This window comes from Nematostella vectensis, chromosome 10, assembly GCF_932526225.1.
Source record: "Nematostella vectensis chromosome 10, jaNemVect1.1, whole genome shotgun sequence".
Taxonomy (NCBI): Eukaryota; Metazoa; Cnidaria; class Anthozoa; order Actiniaria; family Edwardsiidae; genus Nematostella; species Nematostella vectensis.
Genome location: NC_064043.1, coordinates 6,037,994 through 6,064,667, shown reverse-complemented (window position 1 = coordinate 6,064,667; position 26,674 = coordinate 6,037,994). Strand labels below are relative to the sequence as shown.

General features: G+C 39.5%; 5 protein-coding genes, 1 long non-coding RNA gene and 1 other non-coding gene across 9 annotated transcripts; 4 read left to right on the top strand and 3 right to left on the bottom strand.

The window, feature by feature from the left end:
• Positions 1 to 100: 100 nt before the first annotated feature.
• LOC125573222 lies at positions 101 to 1,841 on the bottom strand. The gene is made up of 2 exons (XR_007313995.1): positions 1,653 to 1,841; positions 101 to 1,423 (listed from the first exon to the last, which is right to left on the bottom strand). It is a non-coding gene; the product is annotated as an uncharacterized LOC125573222 (long non-coding RNA).
• Positions 1,842 to 3,532: 1,691 nt separating this feature from the next.
• Positions 3,533 to 3,604, top strand: Trnaw-cca. Its single transcript has one exon. It is a non-coding gene; the product is annotated as a tRNA-Trp (tRNA).
• Positions 3,605 to 3,830: 226 nt separating this feature from the next.
• LOC5521978 (40S ribosomal protein S3) lies at positions 3,831 to 8,238 on the bottom strand. The gene is made up of 5 exons (XM_001641809.2): positions 8,121 to 8,238; positions 7,282 to 7,506; positions 5,621 to 5,715; positions 4,662 to 4,849; positions 3,831 to 4,083 (listed from the first exon to the last, which is right to left on the bottom strand). The coding sequence occupies exons 1-5, from the start codon at positions 8,148 to 8,150 to the stop codon at positions 3,899 to 3,901; spliced, it is 723 nt and encodes a 240-aa protein (XP_001641859.1). The 5' UTR covers positions 8,151 to 8,238; the 3' UTR covers positions 3,831 to 3,898.
• LOC116604576 lies at positions 8,200 to 10,529 on the top strand. The gene is made up of 5 exons (XM_032367123.2): positions 8,200 to 8,303; positions 8,377 to 8,416; positions 8,504 to 8,570; positions 8,758 to 8,822; positions 10,077 to 10,529. The coding sequence occupies exons 1-5, from the start codon at positions 8,214 to 8,216 to the stop codon at positions 10,214 to 10,216; spliced, it is 402 nt and encodes a 133-aa protein (XP_032223014.1). The 5' UTR covers positions 8,200 to 8,213; the 3' UTR covers positions 10,217 to 10,529.
• Positions 10,530 to 11,318: 789 nt separating this feature from the next.
• On the top strand, positions 11,319 to 15,234 carry LOC5522090 (NAD(P)-specific glutamate dehydrogenase). Its single transcript, XM_032367122.2, has 2 exons — positions 11,319 to 11,563; positions 12,976 to 15,234. The coding sequence occupies exons 1-2, from the start codon at positions 11,450 to 11,452 to the stop codon at positions 14,320 to 14,322; spliced, it is 1,461 nt and encodes a 486-aa protein (XP_032223013.1). The 5' UTR covers positions 11,319 to 11,449; the 3' UTR covers positions 14,323 to 15,234.
• Positions 15,235 to 15,876: 642 nt separating this feature from the next.
• On the top strand, positions 15,877 to 18,269 carry LOC5522091. Of its 2 annotated transcripts, none has more exons than XM_032367104.2 (3): positions 15,877 to 16,198; positions 16,745 to 16,938; positions 17,265 to 18,269. In XM_032367104.2, the coding sequence occupies exons 1-3, from the start codon at positions 16,084 to 16,086 to the stop codon at positions 17,280 to 17,282; spliced, it is 327 nt and encodes a 108-aa protein (XP_032222995.2). In that variant the 5' UTR covers positions 15,877 to 16,083; the 3' UTR covers positions 17,283 to 18,269. The 2 variants fall into 2 exon arrangements, with proteins under 2 accessions (XP_032222995.2, XP_001641739.3); XM_001641689.3 differs by having other exon boundaries at positions 15,880 to 16,198; positions 16,745 to 16,963.
• LOC5522092 (caseinolytic peptidase B protein homolog) lies at positions 17,231 to 26,659 on the bottom strand. 2 transcript variants are annotated; one of them, XM_032367109.2, is made up of 17 exons: positions 26,402 to 26,621; positions 25,718 to 25,794; positions 25,085 to 25,142; positions 24,531 to 24,617; positions 24,052 to 24,155; positions 23,474 to 23,602; positions 22,826 to 22,923; positions 22,379 to 22,493; positions 22,055 to 22,132; positions 21,007 to 21,062; positions 20,582 to 20,734; positions 20,304 to 20,357; positions 19,839 to 19,986; positions 19,621 to 19,691; positions 19,343 to 19,462; positions 19,161 to 19,265; positions 17,231 to 18,386 (listed from the first exon to the last, which is right to left on the bottom strand). In XM_032367109.2, exons 1-17 carry the CDS (start codon positions 26,473 to 26,475, stop codon positions 18,165 to 18,167), a joined length of 1,749 nt encoding a protein of 582 aa, XP_032223000.1. In that variant the 5' UTR covers positions 26,476 to 26,621; the 3' UTR covers positions 17,231 to 18,164. The 2 variants fall into 2 exon arrangements, with proteins under 2 accessions (XP_032223000.1, XP_001641860.2); XM_001641810.3 differs by lacking the exon at positions 25,718 to 25,794 and having other exon boundaries at positions 26,402 to 26,659.
• Between the last annotated feature and the right edge of the window lie 15 nt (positions 26,660 to 26,674).

Below are 26,674 nucleotides of genomic sequence, written 5' to 3'. Positions count from 1 at the left end.
ATAGGGAGTTTGGGGCATGAATGCCCCCTGTGTTAACCTTTAGTTATGGAGGAGAGGTAAGAATTTTTTAATGGGGTTGGATTAAAGGAGGGGTCAGACATAAGTTTGATACTTTATTTGTTATATAATACAAAACAAAGAGATATAACTTTTACATTGTTTATTGCCCCAGTAGCTATGCACTGCTTGAGATGCCTGAAAGGAGGCTTAACTCCAAAAGGCTCTTTCAATTTAAGAAGTCTACAGAAATTTGTGTGGCATTTTGAAAAATGCTTTGACTACCTGACAATTATTTACATTTTTGTTTTTCTAAAAGTCTAAATGTAATCACTTATCCTTAGCTTGAAAATTCAGGATATTGAGATCTTAATTCTGAATTGGTGCATAAGGCATCAGTCTGTTTTTTTAATATCATAGCGAGTTATGATTGGTTATCCCTTAGGAATTGTTCTGCTGGTTGGGGGAAAATTGAGGCAGCCAAACAAAAAAATATATATTTCCAAGTGTAGAGCAGCAACACTCAAGTGGTTATTTTTCTTCTTAGCTAGCGAATCCTGCTAGTAATGCTATCAGGATCAGCATTGGTTCTAACTAGATAATGGTATGGTACAGCAAAATACAGCTGAGCTTGTAAAGGAAGTCCACATAAAAATACATTTCCAAAGTTCCAAATGTCACACAACTCATAAATATATTCATTTTTGGGGGCAGTAGCTACTGCATATTTGAATCTATCGAAACAGTCAACTGTAACCATTTGTAACACCTGTTAATCTATACAAGCAGAAAGCAAATATATGATGAGTTGTATAACCATCAGAACATTAAAAATGTATTTTAGGTAGACACCCTTTTGGAGATAGGCTGTAGTTTGGTAGTGCAAAGTATATCTGAGTGTTGCTTATCATCTCTTCTTTCTCTGTCTAATCACTCATAAGACAACAACACAGGCAAGCGGCACAAAGTCCCCAAAGGAAGCACTCCTCCCCACTAGTGTCCCTCTTATTATAGCGATCTCGTTCATCATACACATACACAGTGTTAGGCTGTTGGGTGTATACTGGACCACCAGGGGGAGGGCCGTATTGTCCAGGAGGGCCGTATTGTCCAGGAGGGCCGTATTGTCCGGGTGGTCCGTACGGTTGTCCATAGGGTGGGGGTTGTCCGTATGCTGGCGGTGGTGGACCCCCTCCTTGATATTGCTCAAATCCTACTCCGCCTTGAGGTGGTGCCGATGGATAGTTTGGATTGTAAGCAGGTGGTTGATATGTCATTTTGAATTGGACCTCCTTGGTGTCGGCAAGAGCCTCCCTTGTAAATTATTATTTATGCTAATGTCTTGAAAGACGCCTTTTTTATGCTAATAACTTGAAAGACGCCTTTTTATGTTGACAATTCCCTAATTCGGGCACTAGTTTGGAGCCTGAAAAGTAACATAAACACATTAGTTACTCACAATGATCTACTCCTGTACTCCAAATGTGAAATAAATGCAAGTTAAGGTCAGAATTGAGCGTTAAAATCAACATGTTTTGTCGGTATAAAAATTATAAAACCACATCGCCGAATCTAAACATAAATAATCGCATTTGAAACTGCTCTAACTTCTATAAAACTTCACAAAACAACAGATAGTGCCACGTACAAATTACCTTATGAAATCCTCGGACTTCGAAGTGAATTCACTCGTTAATTCTTCAACATCGATGAAGAAATATTCTTGTTTCTCGTTTAGCTTGTTTGATACGCAAATAGCCCCAGTCCTCCTCATCTCAAAACATTGCATAATGTGCTATTTATAGACTTGAACATTCGATGCCTACGTCAGGTACCTAGGTGCTGTTGATTCGTAAGATTTGTCGTATGACACAGCAAATGAATAAAAACATCACTATATACGATTTATTTATTGCCATTTGCTACAGTTTCCAGAAGTAGTTATAGACCGCAGGGCCAAAAAAGTACAAACATACTTTTCTAAGACCTTGATCTGAAGGTTTTATTTCACATATTACTTGCAATTATTCATATTACTGTTGTTGTTGCACATTTCTTCTAGAAATAGGAAATATATTTCTAAGAAACTACAAACCTAGGGAAAGTAACTATGTTACGTATAAGGGGGGCCGCTTTACCCTTGGCAACCCTCCCCTCCTGTGTTGCACTATGTCCTGTGTTTGTCTTCGATTGTTGATCGAAGGCAGTGCATTTGAATCCAATGTCTAACATAGTCCTTTGTGATGTTTAGTATATGATTATCCGATTTTATTTGACAATCATAAAACTACACTGTTCTTCCTATCAGCAAACAGGGTGAGCCCTTTTTTCAAACGAGTGAACACCAAAAGGAGTAGGGCATAGTGGGAATTAGTGGAAGGGGAAAGAAACTGGGAGAGAGGGGGTGGTGCTGGGTTGTTCTTGAGCGATTTCTACTCCAGCTGAGGTTTTTTTTCTTCTTTTTATCGAAACGTTGCAAGTTAATAGGAACTTTGCCCACTCCTTTCTTCTTTCACATATGCCATACGGGCCAAAGAGGCATCAACCAGCAACACATACATGACGCACACAAAGCGGCCATGAGACTTTTCTCTTCGGCTTGCTGTCGCCTCAATACCTCATCGTCTTGATACACGTAGAATGGCTGACCAAACTGCGGTGCTGTAATGGGATAGGCCTGATAGGGATGTCCATTATATACAAGAGCTGCTGGCTGAGTCGTGTGAGCCCCAGGATTAGTGTCGTTGGTGTAGTAGTAGTGGGTGGTGTAAGGTGCTGGATGCTGAGCCGGTTGTGAATAGTCAGGATTCATTGTCTTTTATCTCCTTCGTTCTCTGGTATAGTGTCTGTCTTCATCGAGACTTGACGAAAGGATTGCGCTAGCCCCTTTAGAGCCGCAGAATTGTACTCGTTGTGCTCCTTGCAATTGAAGGGAGTTTCTTTTCGCCTTCGTGAAGTGTTCAGCTACTTCTTAAGTTCGATTCGAAAAGTAAATATCTGTATAAACTCTATCCCAAAGTGTCTTGCAAATATAATATATAAAAACACACCCCCTTGGGCATCATATGCTGTATGATGATTAAAATTAACGATAATTCTAATGACTGTCTATCTAACCGGTTTCCGTTATACGATTGGCTACTAGTGTGAAAACATAACAGGTGGATATGCTAATCACTACTTACTGTCAGATGGGTTCTCAAACATTTGAGAATAATATGCGTATCCAGGAGAAAAATACAGTATGGCCCGTTAATTTGGATCTTTATGGGAGACAGCAGAAAGCAGTTCGAGTTTGTCGGGAGTTGAATAATTCGAGTCAGGAATAAAATAGTTCGAATTTAGTAAGGGAGTTCTTGTCATTGGGATTTTCAAAGAATAATCGGGGGGAATGTAATTGGATATCTAATGGTACTCAGAATATGTGTTTTACGGTTTAAATTTTTCTTTCGAAGACCAATTCACTTTAGGTGATATTAAGTTTAGCATCAAGGAACGCTTTATATTGTAAATTTGGATCATTACCTTTAAGATTGACTCCGTGGCGCAATGGTAGCGCGTCTGACTCCAGATCAGAAGGTTGCGTGTTCAAGTCACGTCGGGGTCAGTTAAACTTTTTTTTTCGCTTTAAAATTTTGTTTAACCGGGGAACTTTTACATGGCTACGGCTGCGTGAGTTTGAAAGGTACACGGAAAAACCCCACAAATAGGATGCGGACAAACCCATTACCCATCTCCCAGTTGTAAATCTATGTTTTCTTTCCCAAAAGGGCCTAACACTCCAGTTAATCAACTACAATTACTTTTACTTTGAAGGGATAAAATCGAGCAAGTTCTTTTTCTTTGATCTTTATTTCTATTGATTGTAAGCACAGGCTAGACACATGGCTGGGGTGACACATTACAGGCTGGGTACAGGCTGTGAAGGCTCCTGCTTGCCACCCTTGTGCTCAGAGGTGGGTTGGGCAGGTACAACTTCATCCTTGGGTTCCACGATGCTCACTTGGTCGGGGAGGGGCTTCTTGGGGCCGGTCTTGCCAGTAGGATCCCATGGCAGCATGATTTTAACCTTGATGCCAAGCACACCTAAGATGGGTCAAAAATTATCAGCGACAGTAAAAGTTGTTCTGAGCACATTACAGTAAAAGACAATGCACTTTCACAGTAATTATAATATGCATGGCAAAATTACTCAAGTCTGATTGGTAGAGAGAAGTTCAGTTTTCAGGTAATTCAGTGCAGCAATAAAGTAATTCAGAACAACTGAACAATAGAAAACACAAATAGCCTTGACCATTTTTGAGACTGTTTCTATAAAATGTTGCTGTGTATATTAAAAAAGCTCATATGATTTCTTATTCTATTTCAAAGTAATTTAAAAAGTTCAAAAGATGGCAAAAGATGTGCACAAATTTTGTGTGTGATGCTTCTGAACATGGGTTGTTTAGGATAATCTGATAACAATGCAATACATTCTGTGGAGGCTGCGTTCATGCTTTATAAAAAGCAACATACATACAATTCAGGTTTTTTTTCAATAATACTGAACAAGCTTTACCACCAATTTCACAATGAAAACTTCTAAAAAGGACCTCGTAATTTCACAGACACTGATTTGATCATTTTGGGAATACCACCTACTGTAGTACAAACATGCCCCTTACCCTGTCTAAGATAGACGTGTCTGACGGCTGTGTCGACATAGTGTGTGGTGGGTTCTCCAGCATGGACCATCAGACCATCAACAAACTTCATGGACTTGGCACGCTGCCCACGCAGCTTACCAGAAACAACAACCTCACAACCCTTTGCACCACTCTCCATGATGAATCGAAGAACACCATAGCAGGCCCTGGGATACAAAAGTATGAGCTTACATTACAAATCTAACTATTGTGTGTCTGAAAAAAGATTGGGAACAGCATTTGGGTATGTCTATATGCTTGTAAATGTGAGGAGCTTTCTGTATCTAAACTGGCAGGTTTAGTCAATTCATATTCACACCCTACATTTCATAAAGTCAATGTACACCAAAAACTGGAATTAGACTCTGATGGCAGAGTCGAATTCCAGTTTTTGGTGTATTGTATTCATTGTTCTGGTACGAGATCACAACAGTTTGGGCTTTTTTATTCTATTCATAAAGTCACTGGATACAGTAGAGTCCTGCTACTGCTTGAATTTTTATTTACATTAAATTAAATTTTCAATGGTCTTTTATTTCATTTTCTTTGCTGTCTAAAACATACAAAATCCAAACTATTAATGAGTTTTCAACTATGTATTGATTCCCCTGATTCAATTTTACCCAGTTATTATTTTTTTTATCATAAAATATCAAAATCATTGGGACAGATGACTAGGAAATAGTGAAATTAGATCCTTGGTAATAAGACCTGGGTTGTCAAATGGTCAGTTATTCATATGTCACAAGCCCACTGTAAACAAACTCAAAAATGCAGGCAATATACTTTATTACCTGATATTGCTAAATTGTGGCAGAGCGTGAAGGTACTCAGGTACTGGGAAAGGAACCATTTTACTTTCTAAGCATTTGCAGTGATTTCCACTGTCATATAGTGAAGTGTGACAAATAACAACGCAAAAGAGTTTTCCTTATTACCTTCGTACAGCAAGACCACCAATCAGTTTGTATCTCAGGGATTCACACTGAGCGATGGCACACAGGCCACGGGTTGCAACCTTCTCTGCATACAGCTGTATACAAAAGCAAAGTTCAAAATGAGACAGAGAAATGGGATTTATTATAATATCATAAGTGATAGGAGCAAAAAAATGGCAAAGTTCAATTTGTAAGGTTTTTTGATTTTTTTTGCCTAGAGGTTCCTTGTGTAATATAACACAAAATCATTTTTTGGTATATAATCCAATCTTGAGATTAAGGGTTTGTCTAAAATAGCCAAATTTGGGCAAAAATGACTAATTTTTCATGACTTATGGCAGCTTTGCTCAATCATATCACAAGAACGGATCATCTACCCAAAAGTACCAAAGCTTATTTTGTTTATATAACACAAGGAACCTCTAGCCAAAAAAAAAAAACAAGCAAATGTAAGCTAACACAATTTGAACTTTTTTACTCCTGTCATCATAAGCTATATCCTTTGTAATTATATGTTGCCATTAAACTCAACACAAGCAGAAAGATCTATGATTGCATTTCATGAGTAAAGTGGCGTTGCTCTCCTTTCTCCTCTCGACTCAGATGGGGAATGGAAATCCAAACTGAGAGCGATTCACAGAGAAAGGGATCATTTAAAGATGGCAAATTCATAATTCTTACAGTATAAATGATGGTATGTCACCCTGGCTTTCCTTTTGTTGATAAATAGTAGGTCTACTTACCAAGGCACCTAGGATGAAAAAGCTGGTGACCACTTAGTCCTCACCAACTGCCCCCCATATCTACCCAATACCTACCCCAAGTGCCTTACCCCTCACCCTAGGTACCGTACTTACTCATGTATAATACACACTTTTTCCCCCACCAAAATGACCTCCAAAATCCTAATTGATATGCAAAAAATTTGCATAATAATAAAAAACAACAGAAAGTTCTTGATTCGCTGCTTTCTGCCCCAAGTAACCAATTATAACGCTGGTATTTCAGTCTGTGAATACATTGGTCGAAGTATTTAAACTCCGCATGGAGTCGTTTTGACATACCAAATCTAAATCAACATCAATTATCACTTGATCATGTTAAAGAGCAAAAGTTACACAGCAAACGACAAACTCAGGATTATCGGCTTTGTAGAAACGAACAGTAACAGAGCCGCGGAAAGAGCATATGGAGTTAATGAGGTAAACATACGGCAATAGAGGAAAAATAAAGACGATGCCACGCATGAAGCGTGCCGCACATGGACGCAAGGCTGCGTTTCCAGAACTGGAAGTCGACCTCCTAGCATGAATTCAAGACAAAATAAAGAATGGACTTGCCATACTGTCATTGCTTATCATAATGAAAGCGAGAAAACAGTGAAAATTAGAACTTTCGTGTTTATCTACACCTCCTACTCGCTTTTTTTATTGACTTTTCACTGGTTTTGAATATCATTTTTCAACATATTTTTTTATATAGGATTTTTCTCGAATACAGTTAATTTTCTATTTTTTTCCAAAATGACCCAAAAACTCGAATTGCGTACTATACATAAGTGCGTATTATGCATGAGTAAATACGGTACTTTATAATGTCATGCATACAGTACCAGAATCTCTATCATCACTAACACTGAGGAACAACATGGAAAAACCCACCTCAACAGACCCCTCAGGGAATCCAAATCTCTTCTGCACAACAGATGTCAACTCCCGAATACGGCGTCCCTTCTCTCCAAGCACATTCTGGGTGCGTGTGGCCAGGATGATGATCTCTGTCCTGATCGGCGTTACTCGCACCTCAACACCACTGTAGCCATCCTCGGCTAGTTCACGAGTGAGGAACTCATTTAATTCAGCTTTAAAGAGTCCGTCAGCGACAAACTTGAAGAAAAATAAAATAATAATGTTACTGATCATTCAGTTAACAGAAGAATGAAGAATGATTACTTAGATTTTCATCCATCAATAATAATTGTCTTTTTTTAAAGTTGTTACCAGTCAACAACACTCAAGCAAAAATAATAACTGCTTGCATACGAGCTGACTAGTACTTGCTCTCCTTCCTCCTCTCGGCTCAGATAGGGAATGGAAGTCCAAACTGAGAGCGATTCATAGAGAAAGGGATGTTGTCTTACCTTATAATATTTACAGTTGTTACAACCGACTCGTGGACAGAAGTTGGTCAAATACGTATAATTGATCCACTCAATGGCCTTAACTTTCATAAAGAAATATTACGATAAAGAATACGTATAAAATTAGGTCGCAGCAGCGATTATTTGTTCAGAAAACCAAGCCCCAACACTACGTATTGAAGTATTACGATCAGTATTTATATCGAGCGTCCAAAGAAATCCATCTAAATCGCAAGAAAACCATGGCCATCGAGCGTTATAAATTACCCTTAGGCGATGTAAATTTATCAAGTTTTGCTTCTGACGAGTAATTTTTCAGGATTTTAAGCGATTAAGTAAAATATTTGACAAAATTCGTACCTTTCTCTTCTTGCTGATTTGCGCCGCCATGATGACTTTTCGCCAAAGAGGACGTTCCCAGCTTCCCTCGCGCGCCTTGTTAGCGCTTCGCGCATGCGTATGTATCAACTATCCGCCATGTTGTTCCGAGGTGCCTCGCGTTGCCTTCAGAATGTTTCTCGAGCTTCTGCTTCAAACCTATTAGTGAGAATGCTTTTATATTTGGTGTACGTATTACCTAGTATTGTATTTAATCGGTCATATATTCTGATTGCAGAGGAATGTCGGGAGTTCGCAAAAATCTGGACTTAGAAAAGGTAAGCTTACACACATGTGATGTAACTGCCGTAATGTTCTCGATCTATTTCAAAAAAACAATCTTATTTCATTTCTTTTCGGTATAGTCTGTTCGCTGTCCGGCACAATGCATTCTAAATTACTCCGTGGGACCTTAGGGACGAACCCGTCATTGTGAGTAGTGACTTCTCAACAAATGCATTGTATATTATATAGAACACTATAGTAGGGTCTTGCAGGGTACCTATGTCTGGGATATCTTGAGCCCTGTGTGTAAGAGGGAGGGGTGAAGGGGGGTATTGGTTTGGGTGGAGCAGGGGTTGCTTATAATCTGCTAATGCATTCTGTTAAAAAATCACAGATCAGCTGCACAAGAAAAGTATGGAAAGAGATTTGCCAAGAATTTGTGCTCAGTCGCAGTAGCATGTATGTATCTGCTAATTAAGCTGCAAATATATAGAAAAACAATTTTGAAGAAATGTTATGCATGGGCATGTTTCCATGAGGATTTCTTGTTTAGCTGAGGACTTTGTTGAGGACATTTTTTTTACCAAAAGCAGCAGTGCATGCTGTAGAGTTGTTTTCTCAACATTGCAGAACGCAGGCCCTTATCCAGGGGGAGGGGGGGGGGTGCAAACACACCCCTCCCCCCACAATGGCTGAAAGTTCATTTTCGGTTCTCAATAGACGTGCTATTTGTAGACAAAACTATAAAGCATAATCTAAATCACTCTGGTATGTCATCAATCCATCAGTCAGACTTTTTTTTAGCTAAATCCAACAATCAATGTCCCTTGGACCTTCTTTCGTGGGTGGTCAGATTTTTGTCAGAAAACTCACTCCCTCCTCCCCCCATAAAAATTAGGTCCACTTTTTCGGATTTCACACCCTCCCCCACCCCCCCACCCCCCCCCCCCCCCCCCAAGAAAAATCCTGGGTACAGGCCTGGAACGCCACAACATTAGAGGTAGCGATTGATAAGTGTGAATACCAACTGTAATTTCTTTGCAAAAAAAAAATATATATATTGGTTTGTAGAAAAAAAACACTCGAACTACCGTTTCATCTCTACAAGCCTGTTCGTGGTTGCCCACTCATCAGGAGATTTATTAATAATATATTACTACCATCACTTATATACTATCTATGTATAAAATTAACATGAAAATAGGGCGTGAAATTTGAATGGCTGTTATGATGAAATTGAATAGTTCAGCTGTTGCATAACAAGGCTTTGTTCCTGTGGCGGCACGAAGACACTAGCTCGTTACGCTTGTTTAAAGTTGATAGCTTGGGTTGGCGGATAATGATAAGTTTTTCTTTGAGGCAGAGATTACATCTTTTGCTAGAGCTGTTGTAGGTGGAGTGAGATGACAGGATTTTCCATGAAATAAAGTGTTCTATGTCGTTGTCTTTAAGGCTCTATATGTACTTGCTTAGTTCGGTTGAGTTTCTGTGTTTAGCGTGTCGGAATGAGGCTGATATAGAAACCACACAGCCTCATAAAATATGTGGAATCAACACCTTGAGGTGTTAAAAGAAAACTGCATTTCCCTGTAAACATACAGGGATAATACTGGGCTGTTTTCAGATTTTAGATATATGCATCTGTGCAGTAATTAGGCTCTGTCTACACCGAAGGAACAAGGCAGTGAATAATATTTTGTCTGTTTCGTTTAGGTAACAATTTGAATGCTCCTCAAGTACTTGTTGGATTATTAGTAGAAGCAGGTATAGGAACCTCCTCTTTACAAGAAGATGATGAAGAGATGTCAAGCGTTACGGGCAAAGAGAAGCATAGGCGAAAGCAGTGTTATTGACATTAAACTAGCTTACGTATAGCCGCTGACTCGCGGCGAGTTAGCTGCTTCACGTAAGCTAATATTAAACATAAACTCTGTGTGATGTAGCTCTAGTTTTATCTTAAAATGGTTCAGACATATGTATACATTTTATCTTTAGTTTTCTGGATAAAATAGGTCATGTGTTTTTTGTTTGTTTTACCCATCCTCTGACTCTCTCACAGTTTTATGTATGTTATTATGTATTTAAATCTGTCATTCAATTCATGGCTTGTTACCTTTTTGTACAAATTATAAAGAATATTGCTGTCATAAAAGGAGATAATGCTTTTATTGTTATTCAATATCACTGTATCTTCATACCCACCTACCATTTTACTTTTCTGTGCAACTATCCTTTGTTCGTGACTTCGGGAGGGATTTCAGACTGATACTAAGGACAGTTGCATTGGTGGCTAGCCTACCTCTGGCCCCCAGAAAAAGCATTGTGAGTTGGTTTAATTTTTTTGTCATTGTTCGATTTTAAACCAAGAAATCTAAGATATATGAGCATATGTTATACGTGCCTGTTTGGCCGATCTTGGCTATATCTGCCTGTGCTCACTCTAGGATGCATAAAACTGGTTAGATGCAATACTAGAAAATCAAGTAAATGTTTGCTCCTCTCTTGTACCTGTATTATAGCAGGCCCGTAGCCAGGGGGGGGGGGGGGGAGTTTGGAAGAACCACCCAGCTCGACTAGAAGATCCATTCACATAAAGGGAAATTGAGTACCACTTCGAGCTAGGGAGAACTGCCTAAGATAAAAAGGTCTGCCAAATTGGTAAACAAGCCCCCTGCTCAAAATCCTGGCCACGGACCTGTATAGTGTGATCCAGCGATTGCTTTTGAACTAATAACAAAGTTTTAAAGCACACTCCCCCACACATTTTAAAGACCCTGCAGCCCCTGACTTGGGAATTTTTCTCTTTCTTTATCTAGATGTCTTGTAATTGCATTATCACAATAGATTTAGATGGTCGTTTTATAAAGGTTCCATGTTTCGACTAATGCATGACATTTTGCACGCTCCGAGTATTTTCAGATTTCTTTTGACGTCTGCTCGACAGCCAATCAGATCTCTCGGTCCAAGACACGTCCCTCAGCCCGCCTCTCGTATTCAATGCCACTTGGGTTTCGAAGACTGGCTATAAAAACCTCGCCGGAAAATAGCTTTTATTTGGATTTTTCCGTATAATTTCCTTGTCTAAGATGTTTCGCGTTCTAAGTCGTGGGCTAGGGCTCGCTGGTCGAGTGTCGTCGAGGTATATTTCTACCACGATTCCTATTTCAGCACAAGCGACCTCGAAAATATCCGACTCAGCTGTAAGTTTAGTTAATTCCTAATTTTCCACCTCAAATAATTTCTATGCGTTTTATTAAGTTGTAGTAGTAATGCTTTGGAAATGTTTGAAGTAACATACACGTCACCGTATAGTTCTAAAGCGTCCTATTTCCACTTCTTGTCGATGTCCTTGTTTAGCGTTCTTGTTTGGTCTGGTCATACGACGCATACAACTTGTAGATTTTCCAATTCGTAAAAATAACCAACCTTGCCTAGAAACAACAAGAGCTGTTAATGCTGTTCGATTGTTTGAAGCCTAGCGGAGTTACACAGAAAACGAGCAAACCATCAATCGAAGCGAAGCCTTTCCACTTGAAATTCGAAGCGACCGGAATATCCTTGGAAATTCCATGATGGCGGCAGTTCTCGATTGAGATTTCGCTCACAAAATTATCACGCGAAAAGTCTATAACGACATTCAGTATCCCTCCTGGAATGCATTTTCTTGTGATGTCAAATGGACTGCTGAGGCACAAAGTTTTGTCCGCTAGAGTCATACTGTTTTCGTAAATTGTTTTGTTTGGCGTGACAAGCCATTAATGTCTCTGTTGTTTGCAGCAAGAAAAAGCCTTTCCAATTTCTTACCTAATGACAATGTGAACATATTTTTTTTATTACCCGCAGTTTCACATCTTAATTACTTCCCTGTTCAAATGTGTTATTGTGTATTTTGTACAATAGTCTGTGATTGAATCGACACTTAAAGTGATTATTTTAACACCAAGTGCTTATATCTTAATGGCAAATATACTGCAGTGAATTTGGATTATTTGCCGTTTCGTGGCAACGCTCAAACAGCGTTTGATTATCCCAGGCACTAATTCCATTGCATTTTTGCTGTCCAACTAGCTTGTAAAACACAATTTTTAATGCGTTTATACTTTAGCCTTTGATGTCTAAATTCGGTTACATTATTAACATGTGGCCATTCCGAACGCCTTTTACTAACAGTAAACATGGAATACTGTCTAACAGTAGTATATGTTGTCTAACAATAATGTATGTTGCCCTTCTAAAATGTCATGTTATCACCAAGTGGTACCTTCTATGTATTTTAACCCCCTGTGGAGTGAGTGCACCCCATTTCCCTATGCCCCTGATGAATCTTGCTTGCCCGAAAAGAGTTTAAAGCCAGCTAAATTATGTCTCTATGAACATATCTAACTTCTCTATGTGTCATTTTTAACCAGCTCAGTTTTCTAGCCAACTGTATGTAAGGCAAGAATTTATCTCTGCTAACCTTACAAAACATAGAAATGCAAATTCCAGTTGAGGTAGAATCTCGCATGATTTTAGATTCTTACAGGTAGTAACACAACACCTTTCTTATATTGTTGATAATGGATAAGGGTCTATAATATGAGACCTAACTCTCTGTGTGTATTTTTCTTAGGGCCAATACAAAAGCCCAGAGGATTTCTTAGAGACTGTGCGCCGCAAGAATCCAGGAGAAGCTGAATTTCTTCAGGCTGTCCAGGAAGTTGTTGACTCCATCTGGCCTTACCTACAAGAGCACCCTGAATACTTTAATGCCAACATCCTGGACAGGATTGTTGAGCCAGAAAGGGTAGTAATATTCCGTGTCCCATGGAGGGATGACAGCAACAACATCAGAGTTAACAGAGGCTTCCGAGTAGAGTTCAACTCTACTATCGGCCCATACAAAGGTGGCCTTCGATTTCATCCAACTGTAAACCTGGGAATTCTCAAGTTTTTAGGTTTTGAGCAAGTTCTGAAAAACAGCTTGACAACACTTCCACTTGGTGGAGGCAAGGGTGGGTCTGACTTTGACCCAAAAGGGAAGTCAGACCATGAAGTGATGAGCTTCTGCCAGTCATTCATGACTGAACTTCAACGCCACATTGGCCCAAACACAGATGTGCCAGCTGGGGATATAGGAGTTGGTGGCAGGGAGATTGGCTTCTTGTTTGGGCAGTACAAGCGGATACGTAATGAATTCACTGGAGTACTGACAGGAAAGTCTGCACTCTGGGGAGGTAGCCTCCTAAGACCAGAAGCTACTGGATATGGTTTGGTCTATTTCACAGCAGAAATGCTGGCCACAAAAGGTGATAGCTTGAAGGGAAAGAACGTCACTGTCTCTGGGTCTGGGAACGTGGCCCAGTTTGCCACAGAGAAGGTCACACAGCTTGGAGGCAAGGTCGTGTCACTGTCTGATTCCTCAGGTACCGTGTACGACCCTGATGGTATAACCAAGGAAAAGCTTGCCTTCATCACCAACCTGAAGAATGTAAAGCGGGGGCGCATCAGTGAGTATGCCACTAAGTATGGTGTGGAATTCCATGAGGGCAAGCGGCCATGGTTCCTCAAGTGTGATGTTGCATTGCCCTGCGCCACACAAAATGAGGTCAACAAAGAAGATGCAGAAATGCTGGTCGCCAATGGATGCTTCTGCGTAGCGGAGGGTGCCAACATGCCATCAGAGCCTTCGGCTATCGAGGTCTTCCAGAAGGCCAAGATCCTCTATGGGCCAGGCAAGGCATCTAATGCAGGGGGCGTGGCTGTGTCCGGTCTAGAGATGAGTCAGAATAGTCTGCGCAGCTCCTGGAGCCGAGAGGGAGTGGATGAGCGTCTGCACGACATCATGGAGAACATCCATGGCACGTGCGTACAGTATGGTACCTCCCCTGACGGCGACTATGTGGACTATGTCAAGGGGGCGAATGTGGGAGGTTTTATCAAAATCGCACAATCCATGGTCGAGCAAGGCGTCGTTTGATGTTCAAGTGCAAAGAGATAAACATAGCTTTAGTATTAACCAATTTCCATAACCTTGAGGTAGACAAAGATGCATAGAATTTGAGTTTTAAGTTTTAGGTCTTTTCCAATTTCTCAAAATAGACACCAAACTAAAGCACATACTGTTATGCGTGATATGATTCGACGAACTGTGGATATTTTTGTCGATCCATATAGATGATAGATATCTCTAGATTTTTGTTTGCTCACAAGAGGACCTTCAGTATATTCTCCAGCGGACCATACTGGAGGCTCAAGACCTTTCACTGTAGCACTAGTCTGCAACACAGCCGTGCTGACCTCTGTAACACAAAGGCCTTACTGAGCACAATCCCTTTGTGGAACAGGTCTTGGCGTCTACATGAGAGCTAGTGGCAGTTTATACCGAAATCCTTCCCACATTTGATAGGAGTTATGGACAAGAATAAGTGTGCTGTGTTTTTTTTCTTCGGTCGCCAAGATCAGCCTAGGCATGTACAGTGGCTGTTTCAAGGACGGCTGTTGAATTAAACCACCCTTTCGAGGCAGAATGTTGGTCCTTAGAGGCAGACATTCAAGGCTTTGGGATACTTTGGTAATTTTTTTATAAAGTGAACCTTTCTTTAGAAAATCCTAGATCCTCAACTGATACAGTGGGTTTTTGAGAGCGATCGAAAAGTAAGCTGGTGTATGCGGTGGTCTTTTGTTACGATAAAGTTCTAGCTTTAGATTTGGTTTTGTAGTAAAACTAAAAAAGTAGGTAGTGTATTAGTTTTGTTATAAAAAAATCATTTTCCTTAAAAAGTCTTATTTTGTCTAATGTCTAAGTATAATGTAATGAAACTATATAAACATATAAAATATGTAAGTGAATAATGCGAAAAAAAAGTAAAGTAAATCGAGGTTTACCAAACAGTCCTTGTATGTAAAATTTCAAAGGTTGTTTCTGACTTGGACGCAAACCCATCACATGTGATAAGGGGGGGGGGGGGGGGGGGGCACTATACACGATACAAAGAAAAATGGGCTCGACACAAAGATATTAACAAAATGTTTGTGAGGGGGAGGTGGGTGGCATAGATACCCACCTAACTGCAAGGACATACAACAAGCAGCCCTCGATGGCATATTTTGTCCAATTTTTCTCAGGGGGATCATTCTTTTTTCCCCAGCCAGCATGTCGGCATTGGTTATGATTTTTTTTTTCCAGCCAGCAGTGGTTAGGCATTTTAGCACGAATTATTGCCCGTATAACCGATCGGGACGTTTTTATCCCCAAGCATCGCTCCAGCGCCCCCAAAAATATTCCCAGCACGACTAGTTCAACTTCACAAAATTTGCCAGCAGAACCATTCGGGACGATTTTTTCCCCAGAAACCGAGGGTTCTGCATCTTCCCAGCCAGCAAAAAAAAAAAAAAAAACGGGCTGTGGAACAGATATTTTGCGTAACAGATCCGTTTTGTGCCCCATGAAATTGAAATGAGATTGATCTGTTTCCATGTGTGATGACGTCTGGGTACCCTGGGTACCAGAGTCTCGAGCTTCGTCTTCGTTTGTTTACTATGCGCTGACCCTGACTACGAGGAGCGAAACTTCGCTCCTCGTAGTCAGTAAAGGGCTCATAGTAAACAAACGAAGCTCGAGACTCTGGTACCCAGGGTAGTCCGGGGGCATTGTAGCGTATCATCTGAAACGTCATCACACTAAATCTTATGCACAGAAGGCAGATTGAGCATAAATAAGTCTTTACTCCGGCTAGTTATGGCGGCAGCGGCTTTTTTAGCAGTTCTGGTCGTTTCCTCGCTGTGTTTCATTGGTCTTGATGGCTGTTCTTGCGTAAGAGAACCGGAGCCATGCGCAACTGGTCAGAATTATGGTACGAGAACATGAAACTATATTCACCACTACTTTATATAAGTCGATCTATTAGTCTAATTCTATTGGAGGATATAATACGTGTCATAAACATCATTTATTGTATGTCATCGATGTGTGGATAACTAGCTGTTCAGACGCAAAGGTTTATAAAAAAATAAACAAAATAGTGGTATTTCAGTATACAGAAAATGAGACAGACCCTTTCCCTGTATGTTTTTCTGGACAATGCCCCCCCTTCCCTCAATATCCAGATGATGGATTTTGAGCGTGAAATCAAGCGTGGCTTTGGCTGGTCGGTACAACACAGCCAATTTGAGAATTTTTCAAAAAAGTGTAAAGCTAACCACCTTGGTTATAAGGGCTTACAATGCCGTTGTGTACTAAGAAAAAAGATGCAAATATTTACAATAGGCTGTAAAACAATTCAATCATCGGAGACCACCATTTTTTTTCGGAAATTATTTTCTTGCTATTTCGTGTTTGAAAATAAATATACGATAGTTGATAAATTGAAAATGGCTAGACATGAGTTCATCAATTCTAGGTATACGAGGAGTGGTGAAGAACGAGACAGCAAACAGGACAGAGCAAACAAGAGTATACGCTGTGGCTGTGAATGCTACCTTGTGGGGAGACATCATACTATTGAATACGTGTAACCTGTCAGTGTTCAAACCTGGTCACATGGTCAACATATGGACAGCTTACGATACGGCAGCATGTGGTGTTGCTTTGATGGTAGGGGTGGAGTATGTGATAACAGGTTTGTAATGTACACAAGGCTGACAGACATAGGCAGACAGACACAAGACAGACACAAGAGACAGACAGACACAAACAGACAGACAGACACAAACAGACATAGGCAGACAGACAAACACAAGAGACAGACAGGACTGTTATCAGGCCAGTAAGATAAACATACAAATATAAAAGGAGATCTGAATTACGAATAATATGCATGGAAAAATCTGATACACAGCCCATCTGCGCGACCTATGAATGCTACCTGACAACCAATATAACAATAACAGTTTACGTTTGTTTAATTTTTTTCATTTTAGGGTACAAGTCTCGCATGAACCGTCTATCTATGGATCGGTGTACTAGCTTCATAAAACGCTGGGATAAGACGTCCCCAAGTGAGCGAAAGACGCTTGGTGTTTGCTCTGCCGGATCCGGTGTGGGCCTGCCTAGCATGCTAGGGCTTGCTTTCGTGGTAATTTTGCTAGAATGGATCTATTGACAACAAGGAGTAATCCATGGATCTCATTAGAAACGATACAGAGTACAAGGAGTAATCCCAAATCAAGTCGCGACAAAGAACTCACACATTTGTGTAATTTGGTAAACAGTAGTTACCTCCTGAGAAGTAGGAAAGGTTCGGCTGTTATGTGTTTTGCTTCTCCCAGTGACAGCTTTAGCAGCATAGATTTCATTAGATCATCAACATACAATTGACATTTTAGTTGTGAGAAAATTATCATTGTGCAGTAACCTTTTTAGAAGAAAGATGTGTTTTCTGCCACAAGGGGTAACCTTCTCAGGCCCGTAGCAAGTGGGGGGGGGGGGGGGGGGGTCCGGTCAGAGTTAACAAAAAAAGTATATAACGTTTGGTTGGATATACCGTGCACATCCAATATATCTTTAAAATGACTATAATAATGGCTATAAAAATATTGAATTTATTTGAAGTAATAAGGCGAGGAGAGGGGTATACCGGAAATTTGGTCCGCTCAAATGAAAAAACCTCTCTCAAAATTCTGGCTACGGGCCTGCTTCTGAGCAGGGGATGGAGTTTGGCTGTTGAGCGCATGGCCAATCCCATCTTCTGACACTAGACATCAACGCTATTACCTTATTACGCTCCAAGAAATACAGAATGAGACCTCCTAGCAGTTAGCAAATGTGGTTATATCATTTCAATGTTAACAGTAGTCCAGGCAATTTCAGATTGGCATCATTTAGAATAACAATCTATCGTTGTCGGGCGAGAAGTAGTTCTGTACATCTATATTTCTTCGGCTGCCATCCTGTAATAGTTGAACTCTAATAACTGGTGAAATGTCTTTGCCATCTTCTGGTGTATTATCGGGGTAGTCGACAATCAAATGAAGGGAACTTCCTGAGCCTATTAACTCCCTCTCATGAGCAGCGGCGAGTTGATTGACGACTCTTCTTTCCACCTGAAGAAGAAAGGTGGGATATAAAAAAACTCTCAGTGAAGATATATAAACACTTTACAAGCCTCAGGGGCGGATCAAGCTTTTCGCTTAAGGGGGGGGGGGGGGGGGTTTGGCTCAGTGACAAAGGGGGAGGGCGTAATTTCTTTATGTTACATATGGTCTTCTTACAGCCCAAAGCCTAAACCCTCCCCCTAGATCCGCTATTGAGCCTCCTTATTAGTGTCATACTATCATATTAGAAGTTATGACATGACTACTGTAAAGCCATGGCCAGAAAAAAACACAAGCGCAAATTTTTGCTTCTTGCTACAACTTTCGTTTTGTATGGCCACCAACTTGCACTGATTTGCGTTTGGTTTGGCGAGGGCAAACGCTGTCCTTTCATGAACCGTCCCTGATGCAACACCCTCATGCTCAGAGCTTTTTGTGTCGGCTAGTTTCCTTTGCCACAGAAAGCTCTGCACATGAGGGTATGACGCAGTTGCATACAATTGCAATTCATCAAGTGCTTCAGGCTTATTTGCACGCATTTGCAAGCAAAGACCGGCTTCTGGTTGCTTACCTAAATCATGGAATAAAATAACCCCTAACTCCACGATTCCTAATGATGAATGGCTTATGTAACTACCCTCTGACAATTGACTATGCTGTCTGTCGTCTTGCCCATAGCGGGGGAGGGATAACCTTCAGCTTACTTGAGCTATACTGTGCTGTCATGATGTGCAGTGCCTGTGACTCGCCTTTGGTGCTGTGCAATGCTGTGCAATGACTTACCTCGTGCTTTATAGATCGTGCCCCGTAGTGAACATCGTAGCCATCCGCTAACACATCAAGGACATCTCGCTCCCATGTAATCCTGATGTCATGCCTAGACAGGGCCTGATAACATGTGACAAATAATCCACAGATCACACATGGTTACCCTGTGTTGCAGAATTTAACACACACAAACTTACTGTCTTTGACCACGATTCCAATTCCCGAGAGACAAGTTTTATAAGTTCAGATCTTGAAAATGGAAGGAAATATACAATTTCATTGATCCTCCCTAAGAACTCATCACGCTTGAAATTATACTAGAAGAAAAAAGAGATCAATTAGTTTGCGTAATGTTGCAGGGAATGTAAAAAATAATACATGACTATCAAGGACGACTGTAAAATAGTTCTTACTATTTCTAAATCCTTGTTCTATCAATGGTACAGTAAAGAAGACAATTACTGTCAGCGCATACTTTTAAAATCGGCTGAACCACTTGCTCTTTAAATCGTCTGGATATTGTTATTTGTTCACTCATTGCTCGGTCTGTGAAATAAAATAAAAATGTTTGTTTAATCTAATCTCAAAGAAGGGATTAAGGAGATTTATCAGAAGTATAAATGAGTAACCGTTCCAGGGGTAAGAATCTTTATAATGCTAAAAAAATATTAACTTCCTACTCCATGTTCTTACCATCTTGTCTCTGGGCTGCAGCCATGTCTGCCTCCTTTCGTAACTCCAGAGCATGATTGGCAATCTCATTGCTTGCTAGATTAGAAGTCATCACAAATATTGCATCTTTGCATTCAATGGTCTTCCCTTTCCCGTCTGTAAGTCGACCCTGAGAGAACAATCAGGTTAGAGGCATATTGCAAGAATTGCATCCTTGCAATATCATATCCAGCATATCAAGACAGCAAAAGCAAAACCAATGGTGAGCGGCCCTTCATCCCCTGTTCACTAATCATAGAAAAAAAATATGGTTGTGTTCTTGAACCAGATTAATGAATATAATATACTAAAAACTGTTGGGTTGGGATATTTTTGGGGTGTTGCTGGCCAGCGAAATAAGCCGACGAGGGAGCTCCTCCCCCTGTTCCATTGTCCATGCTTATGGTACGCAGTTAGTGTGAAGTAATTAGATGAAAGGGGACTAACCTCATCAAAGAGCTGTAGCATGACTGTTAGAACATCTGGGTGGGCCTTGTCCACCTGTAGAAAAGATAACTTGAGAAGGTGATGTGCTTGGACTGTAATGGAGTCAGAGAGTACTTCTAATCAATTCCCCTCATGTAAGGGTTCCCCTCCTGTTAAAATGGATAAGTTCCAATGGATTCAAACTATATTCCTCAGTGATTACTTAAACTCCGACCTGGCTTTTCTGACCTGAACATTGAGTGAATTATAATGTCCAAAATACTGTTAACTTTTCTTACCTCATCAAAAAGAACAACAGCATTGGGACACTCCTTCAGTTTTTTTGTAAGTTGTCCTCCTTGGTCATAGCCAATATATCCAGGGGGAGCGCCAATCATCTTGGCTACCTCATGCTTCTCTTGGTACTCTGACATATCCAGTCGGATAAAACCCTGTGGAGTCAGATGATACTTGGGTCTGTTTACAGTTTTAAAAGTCTCTGGATTTGACTTTTAAGATGAATCTTTTAATTAAATGAAAAGTAACAAACAAAATCCACATGTATCACGGTGAAATTCAATCCACCCTTTTAAACAAATGGCTTTTCTTTATCGCTCAAGCACTGAATCCAGATTTTTTAATAAGAGTATAATTTAATTCTGAAAACCGGAAGGTATATGTACAGTATCCCAGAACTGGTTCCTGTTGATGACAGAAAGTTTACCTTTTTATTATCTTTGTGAATGTAGTGGGCAACTTGTTTAGCAAGCTCTGTTTTTCCTGCAATAATAAAAGACATAATTAAAAATTAATTAGTTTTAATAATAAGGTATCTACTATATAAAAAGCAAAGTTCATTTGTTGTTTATAAAATGGATATTAACCTGTAATTATTACATGACCAGTAAAACCATGAACAGAAATATGTACGTATGCATGGAAAGCTTATTTTCAAAAAGGGAGAGAAACTACAGACAAGCTGTAGAAACACTAGTTGGTCTGCGTAGGCATGATAGAAAAAAATCAAGGGAAGCCAGGGGTGGGAAACTTTAGTGGAGAAGGGCTCCTCAGAACTCTTTCAAGGTCTCGGTAAAGGTAAACAACGTGTCCACGGAAAAAAATATTGTCGCTATTTATCAATTAAAAAATAAGAGATTGAATTATCTCCTGCAAGTTTTATTTTTGCAATAGCTAATTCTGTGTTTAAGTTTTGAGGCCTCAAACTTAGAAGTATGGAGCGTAATGCACCTTTGCGTTATTGGGCATGCACTTGCATGTAATTGCATCTCAATGACAGATAGATGATCTACTAAAGAGTGTGAGGAATTTTTGTTATTTGACACTGTCAACAAAATATCACAAATCTAAGTTGGAACTCTCATTTCTGGCAAAATTTGGACACGAAAAGTGCTATGAAAGCGATCTTCATTCAAAAATCGAAAATTCCTCACACATTTTATGATATGGCATAATTATCTATCAGATCCTGAAAATTTGAAGGCGATATCTTAAAACCCGTGAGGTTACGCCAGACAAGCTTGAGTTCTCGCCTCAAAATAATACGCTAGAAAAGTCAAAGATTTGGCTTGGGAAACAGCAAAGGCCCATTTTAGCCGTCTCAGAATGCGATTTATGGAAAAAATTTATTTGCAAAAATAAAGTTTATGAACTATTGATACAGGTTTTGAAAAAAACAAAAACAAACAGTGGTGTCAAATTTACCTTTACCAAGACCTACATCATTTCAAAATCATTACAAAAGAAACTATTACCGATTCCAGAGGAACCCAGGAAAAGAAACACAAGGGGGTGGTCTTCGTCATGCCAACCATTCTCCTTTCTTCTGATGGCTGGAAATAAACATGAGCAACATAACTAAACGAGATCAAGCACAAAGCCTGATCTAGAGGTGGTGTGGATTAATGGATATATGAAGGAGTGTAGATTTTTTGTATTTCTGGATATAAAAAAATAAACCTTTTTAGGTTGCATGCCCTTTACACCGACCACTACATAGTATCTTGACTGATTTATTAGTAAAATATTTTTTTTATCCTAAGAGGATCCATTCAGAGAGGATAGAAACTCATACATACCACCTGAAACAACTAGAATGGGCCCCTCCTGTCCCACAATGTGTTCCTTGAGCCTTTGCTCCAACGGATATCTTCTCCTTTCTTCAGCTTCCTTTTGCTTTTTCAGTTTCTCATACTTGAAATGGAAAAATGGGAAATGGTAGAATCACAAAAATAATACAAAACCCAGTCATAATCATTCTATTATTATTTGCTGTTGCTTGTGAAGGTTGAAAAACAAATCTTTTGGCTTGCTATTCTAGAAGCATCTGGAAACATTCACTTTGAAAGCTCCTAAAATCCAGCATGAGGCATGAGGTTCTCTAGAGCATGAACTTTGTGCAAAATATTTGACAGAAATGATTCATCCTTAATAATAATATTTTCTTTTAACTAAAAAAGGTGTCCCAGGGTAAAAAGTGTGCATGTAAAATTAAATTGCCAAAAAAAGGAAAAAGCTTCTCTCACCTTTTCAGTGTATTCCTGTAATGTCTGTTTAATATTCTCCTTGCCACAGTAGCTGATTGGCAGATGCCCAGAATCATCTTTTAATGTCGGATCAGCACCTAGAATGGCATGTAAATTAAGGAGGAATCATTGAACCATTTTCAATGACCAATTATGCCAATATTTTACACTCCTGCAATATCTACTGACACAAAACATCCATTTTCATCTGCTAACTCAGTCAGTAACCAATTTGCTCCTATTACAGATTGCTAATAATAGTATCAGCCTTTAAACATGGTTCTTTGCAAACAGACCATATGGTATGCCCTTTTCGATTAGGGAGGCTCAAAATAGTTGGCAAATGTACCTAAATACAATCAAATAACCAATGCCAGGCTTACAGCCAAATTCGTTGTTGCACAAAATCCTTGTCTCGTTTGGGGATAGCGCGTAGTTAGACAAAAGCTTAGGGGCGGTTTGTCTGGTTTTGATTGTTTGGTTTGATTGACTACGTGCTATTCCCAAAGGAATTTTGGATTCTGGGAGGTCAGGGAACAACGAATTTGGCTATAAAGCTGAAAATAGCCAAGGAATGCCTGATGTTATGCAGTTCATAATAATGTGTGTGTAAAATGGATGTTGGTGAATATTTAGAAGCTTCTTTACCTGCTTGAAGTAGTAAATGCACACACTCATAGCTATCACTCAGAGCTGCATAATGCAGAGGAGTAAATCCAGAAAAGTCAGCTCCTTTGTTCAATTGATCACTGAAATATGTCTCCCTCTGTATTAATACTGCAACAACAAGAATCAGACTTTACAAATAAAGAATAAGTAAAAAATCTTGCAAAGGAGAGCATTGCCAGGGAGGAACAACTTTTATGGGAGCTCTTTGAGTTGCCAAAGTTTTACAAACTGAACAGCAGTGGACAAAACAGCAAGAAAACATAAAAGGCAGAGGTTCTGGGAGTACTGTACTATGAATAATAAAAATGTAAATCCTCAATAAAAATGATTGTATAACACAATCAATTACTGTACTCCTCTTCATCATCACTATCATCCTACAGATGCCCCTTTTAGCATTTCTTTCAAAATTAATTTGAAATCATCTTTATAATCCTTCTAAATGAGTAACTTTGTTTAAAGTTTTTTTAAGAATCATGTCAATTCCCTTAGAATTAGGCCATTAATTTCCTATAACAAGATCCTTTAATCTATAACAAGGTCTTACATCCAGTCACCTTCTAAAGATCTCATGTGTCTTTTCTGTGCAGTCTTGTAAACTGTGCTGAAGTCATCCCTTACGTTTAAGTCAGCACCAAGCTCTATTAGAGCAGCGACTGTCCTAGAAAGCAAAGGGAAAGGGGAACGGCAGCCACTTGATAAAGGAACAAACTGGGCTTCCTATCAACATAATTACTTAAGGGTCTCTCCAAACAGATCTCTTACAATAGATCTTTTACATAAATTTCCTACCTATGTACATCATACTTAGCATTAGAATACATCGTTTTCATTCCTTTAAGATTAAGAGTCCCTATTAGCCTCCATTTTGTCATCCTTGCAATGGAAAAGTGAATAGAATTTGTGTTGGTAAGAACTTTGTCCTTTTCATCATTTAAGGTCTTTTAATGATGAATGAAAACAAAAACAAAAAACAATAACAAAGGTGAGGCTTACTAGGGCTCTTTAATAAGTTTTTTAAGGAACTAAAGCTAACCACTGATTGCCATTAACAGCTGCAGTATGTAATGTTGTCCATCCAAGAGGGTGCTTTTGGTTCACATCATGCCCTTGTTTGATCAGCCTAAAAGAAAAGAAAATTCAATAAGAATGCAATTAAAACCTGCAGCAAGTATTTTCAATCAGAAAATGTTCTACATCATTACCAAGTTCATTCAAATTGCTTATTTAATTATTGTAAATGCTTGTTCTAGCACCCAGCTTTCAATGAACACCCTGCTTCTAATTATTACACCCTTTAGCCGCAAAACATTTCATAAGTGCCCACTCAACAGAAAAATATGAATGACTGCAAGTAAGGCTTTCACCTTAGGCAATGAAATCTATTGGAGTTGTTCTTGTTTATTTTATTTTTACTATTTGATGATGACTGTTTAACTATTTGATGATGACTGTTATTCATACAGATCTGAACTTTGTAAAAAGCGCCCTGTCCCGTTTCAAGTAAGCTCCCTGCTTTGAATAAATAAGCACCCAAAGCACTTAAATGAGCATTTAAAGTATTCATCTACCATGGGATATTCATAATACCTCTTGAGCCCTTCAACATCATCTTCTCTAGCCAGTTTACATAATCGCTCTATAACACCTGAAGTAAAAAGAAAAGAAAAGTGAAATTCTGATCAGGATGGCAGTGCTGATAAGTGATAATAATACTATTGAAATTGTTTAAATGAGACATTGATGAGCTATAAGTAGTAATTTATGATACTCATGCTGATAAAAGGTTGTTGCATATTATAATAATTGTGCTGTTACTTAGACATAAAAGTTTTCTTCTGTTTCGGCCCTTACTACCTTGCTAGCAGAGCTTTCTTCCTGTTTGTTTCTATCAGTTCACTTATCAGCTTTTAAGGGGAATTGTGGCGCAGAAAGGGGATTAGTCCCTCGAGAGAAAATTTAGGGTCGGGAGGTGATTTGTCAAGGGTTCTGCATTCCTGAGATGCCATTGGGCTCGCAGTTTGGTCCATATCATTGTCAGGTCACCATTTATTGAACTAGAAATGCATTTTCTCGGCCCATGTGAGAGGTATTGCTCTAAAACTTGCTATGCTGTTGTGAGAATTATCTGTGCAGCCACTGCTGGTGGAATTTTGCTGAAAGCCTTGTTATTTTCATGCTGAAATTGATTTAAGCTGGGGTAGGTGAAATTAAGTTGCTTGCCTTGTCTCTCCTTCTCTTTCTCTGGTGGGGGAAATTTTCTCTCGAGTGACTTAACCCCTTTCTGCGCCACAATTCCCCTTTAAAACAACACACAAGACAATGTAACTAGCTTTATCGAGGAAACAGTCAAGACACAACTTCAAATTTTATTTTATTTTCTCTAAGGATCACAAGTGACTGATTCTTATCCTGGTTCGCCTGATTAGACTGAAGGAGATATAAACTCTCCTCCTTCTTTTCAAAATATTGTTTTTGCATCTGCCATGCTTTTTGTCAGATATTTCCCATAATTGAAAATGACAAGTTATCATAGCCAAGCTTGTCATAGCAGATTTGTAGATTTGATTTACTTTCTACATCTGAATTAGCCTTTATTTATGTATGAAATATGTCTCATGTCAGTGTGAAGCTTGGCAAACAGATAAACAAATTTATTAATTGCAGTCTCAGATTAGGGAGGAATATACAACTGTTTGAGGTCTTATCTGAAAAGCTATGTTAGGTGTACTGTATGCAACGCAGTTCCCACGATTTAAAAAATGATGATGATGATTAATCGGGAATTGATTGCATCATCCGCTATTAGAAGCATCGCAACCGCGTTAACACTTCTTCTATTAAGGAAATCCTAGCAAATATAAGCCCTAGAGTTATTTGTACAATATGATGACTTATTAAATTTACCTGGTGATAAGCAGAATGCGATACTTGCGCTTAAAGCAAGACCAACCGACCCAGTACCGACAAAGACGCCCCATCTTGCACGCCTCGCACCCCTACAACCAAGCAATGCCCAACGTCTGAGCTGAATTTGGGTCTCTTTTAGAACAATCACTGATGGTCTGAAGTATTCACACGAGCGGATCGCAAGGAAACGAGGAACTCTCGAGGCAGCCACACGGAAGGCGGCAGCCGCCATTCTGAATTATATAACCGGTGGAAACTGGGGACAAGTGC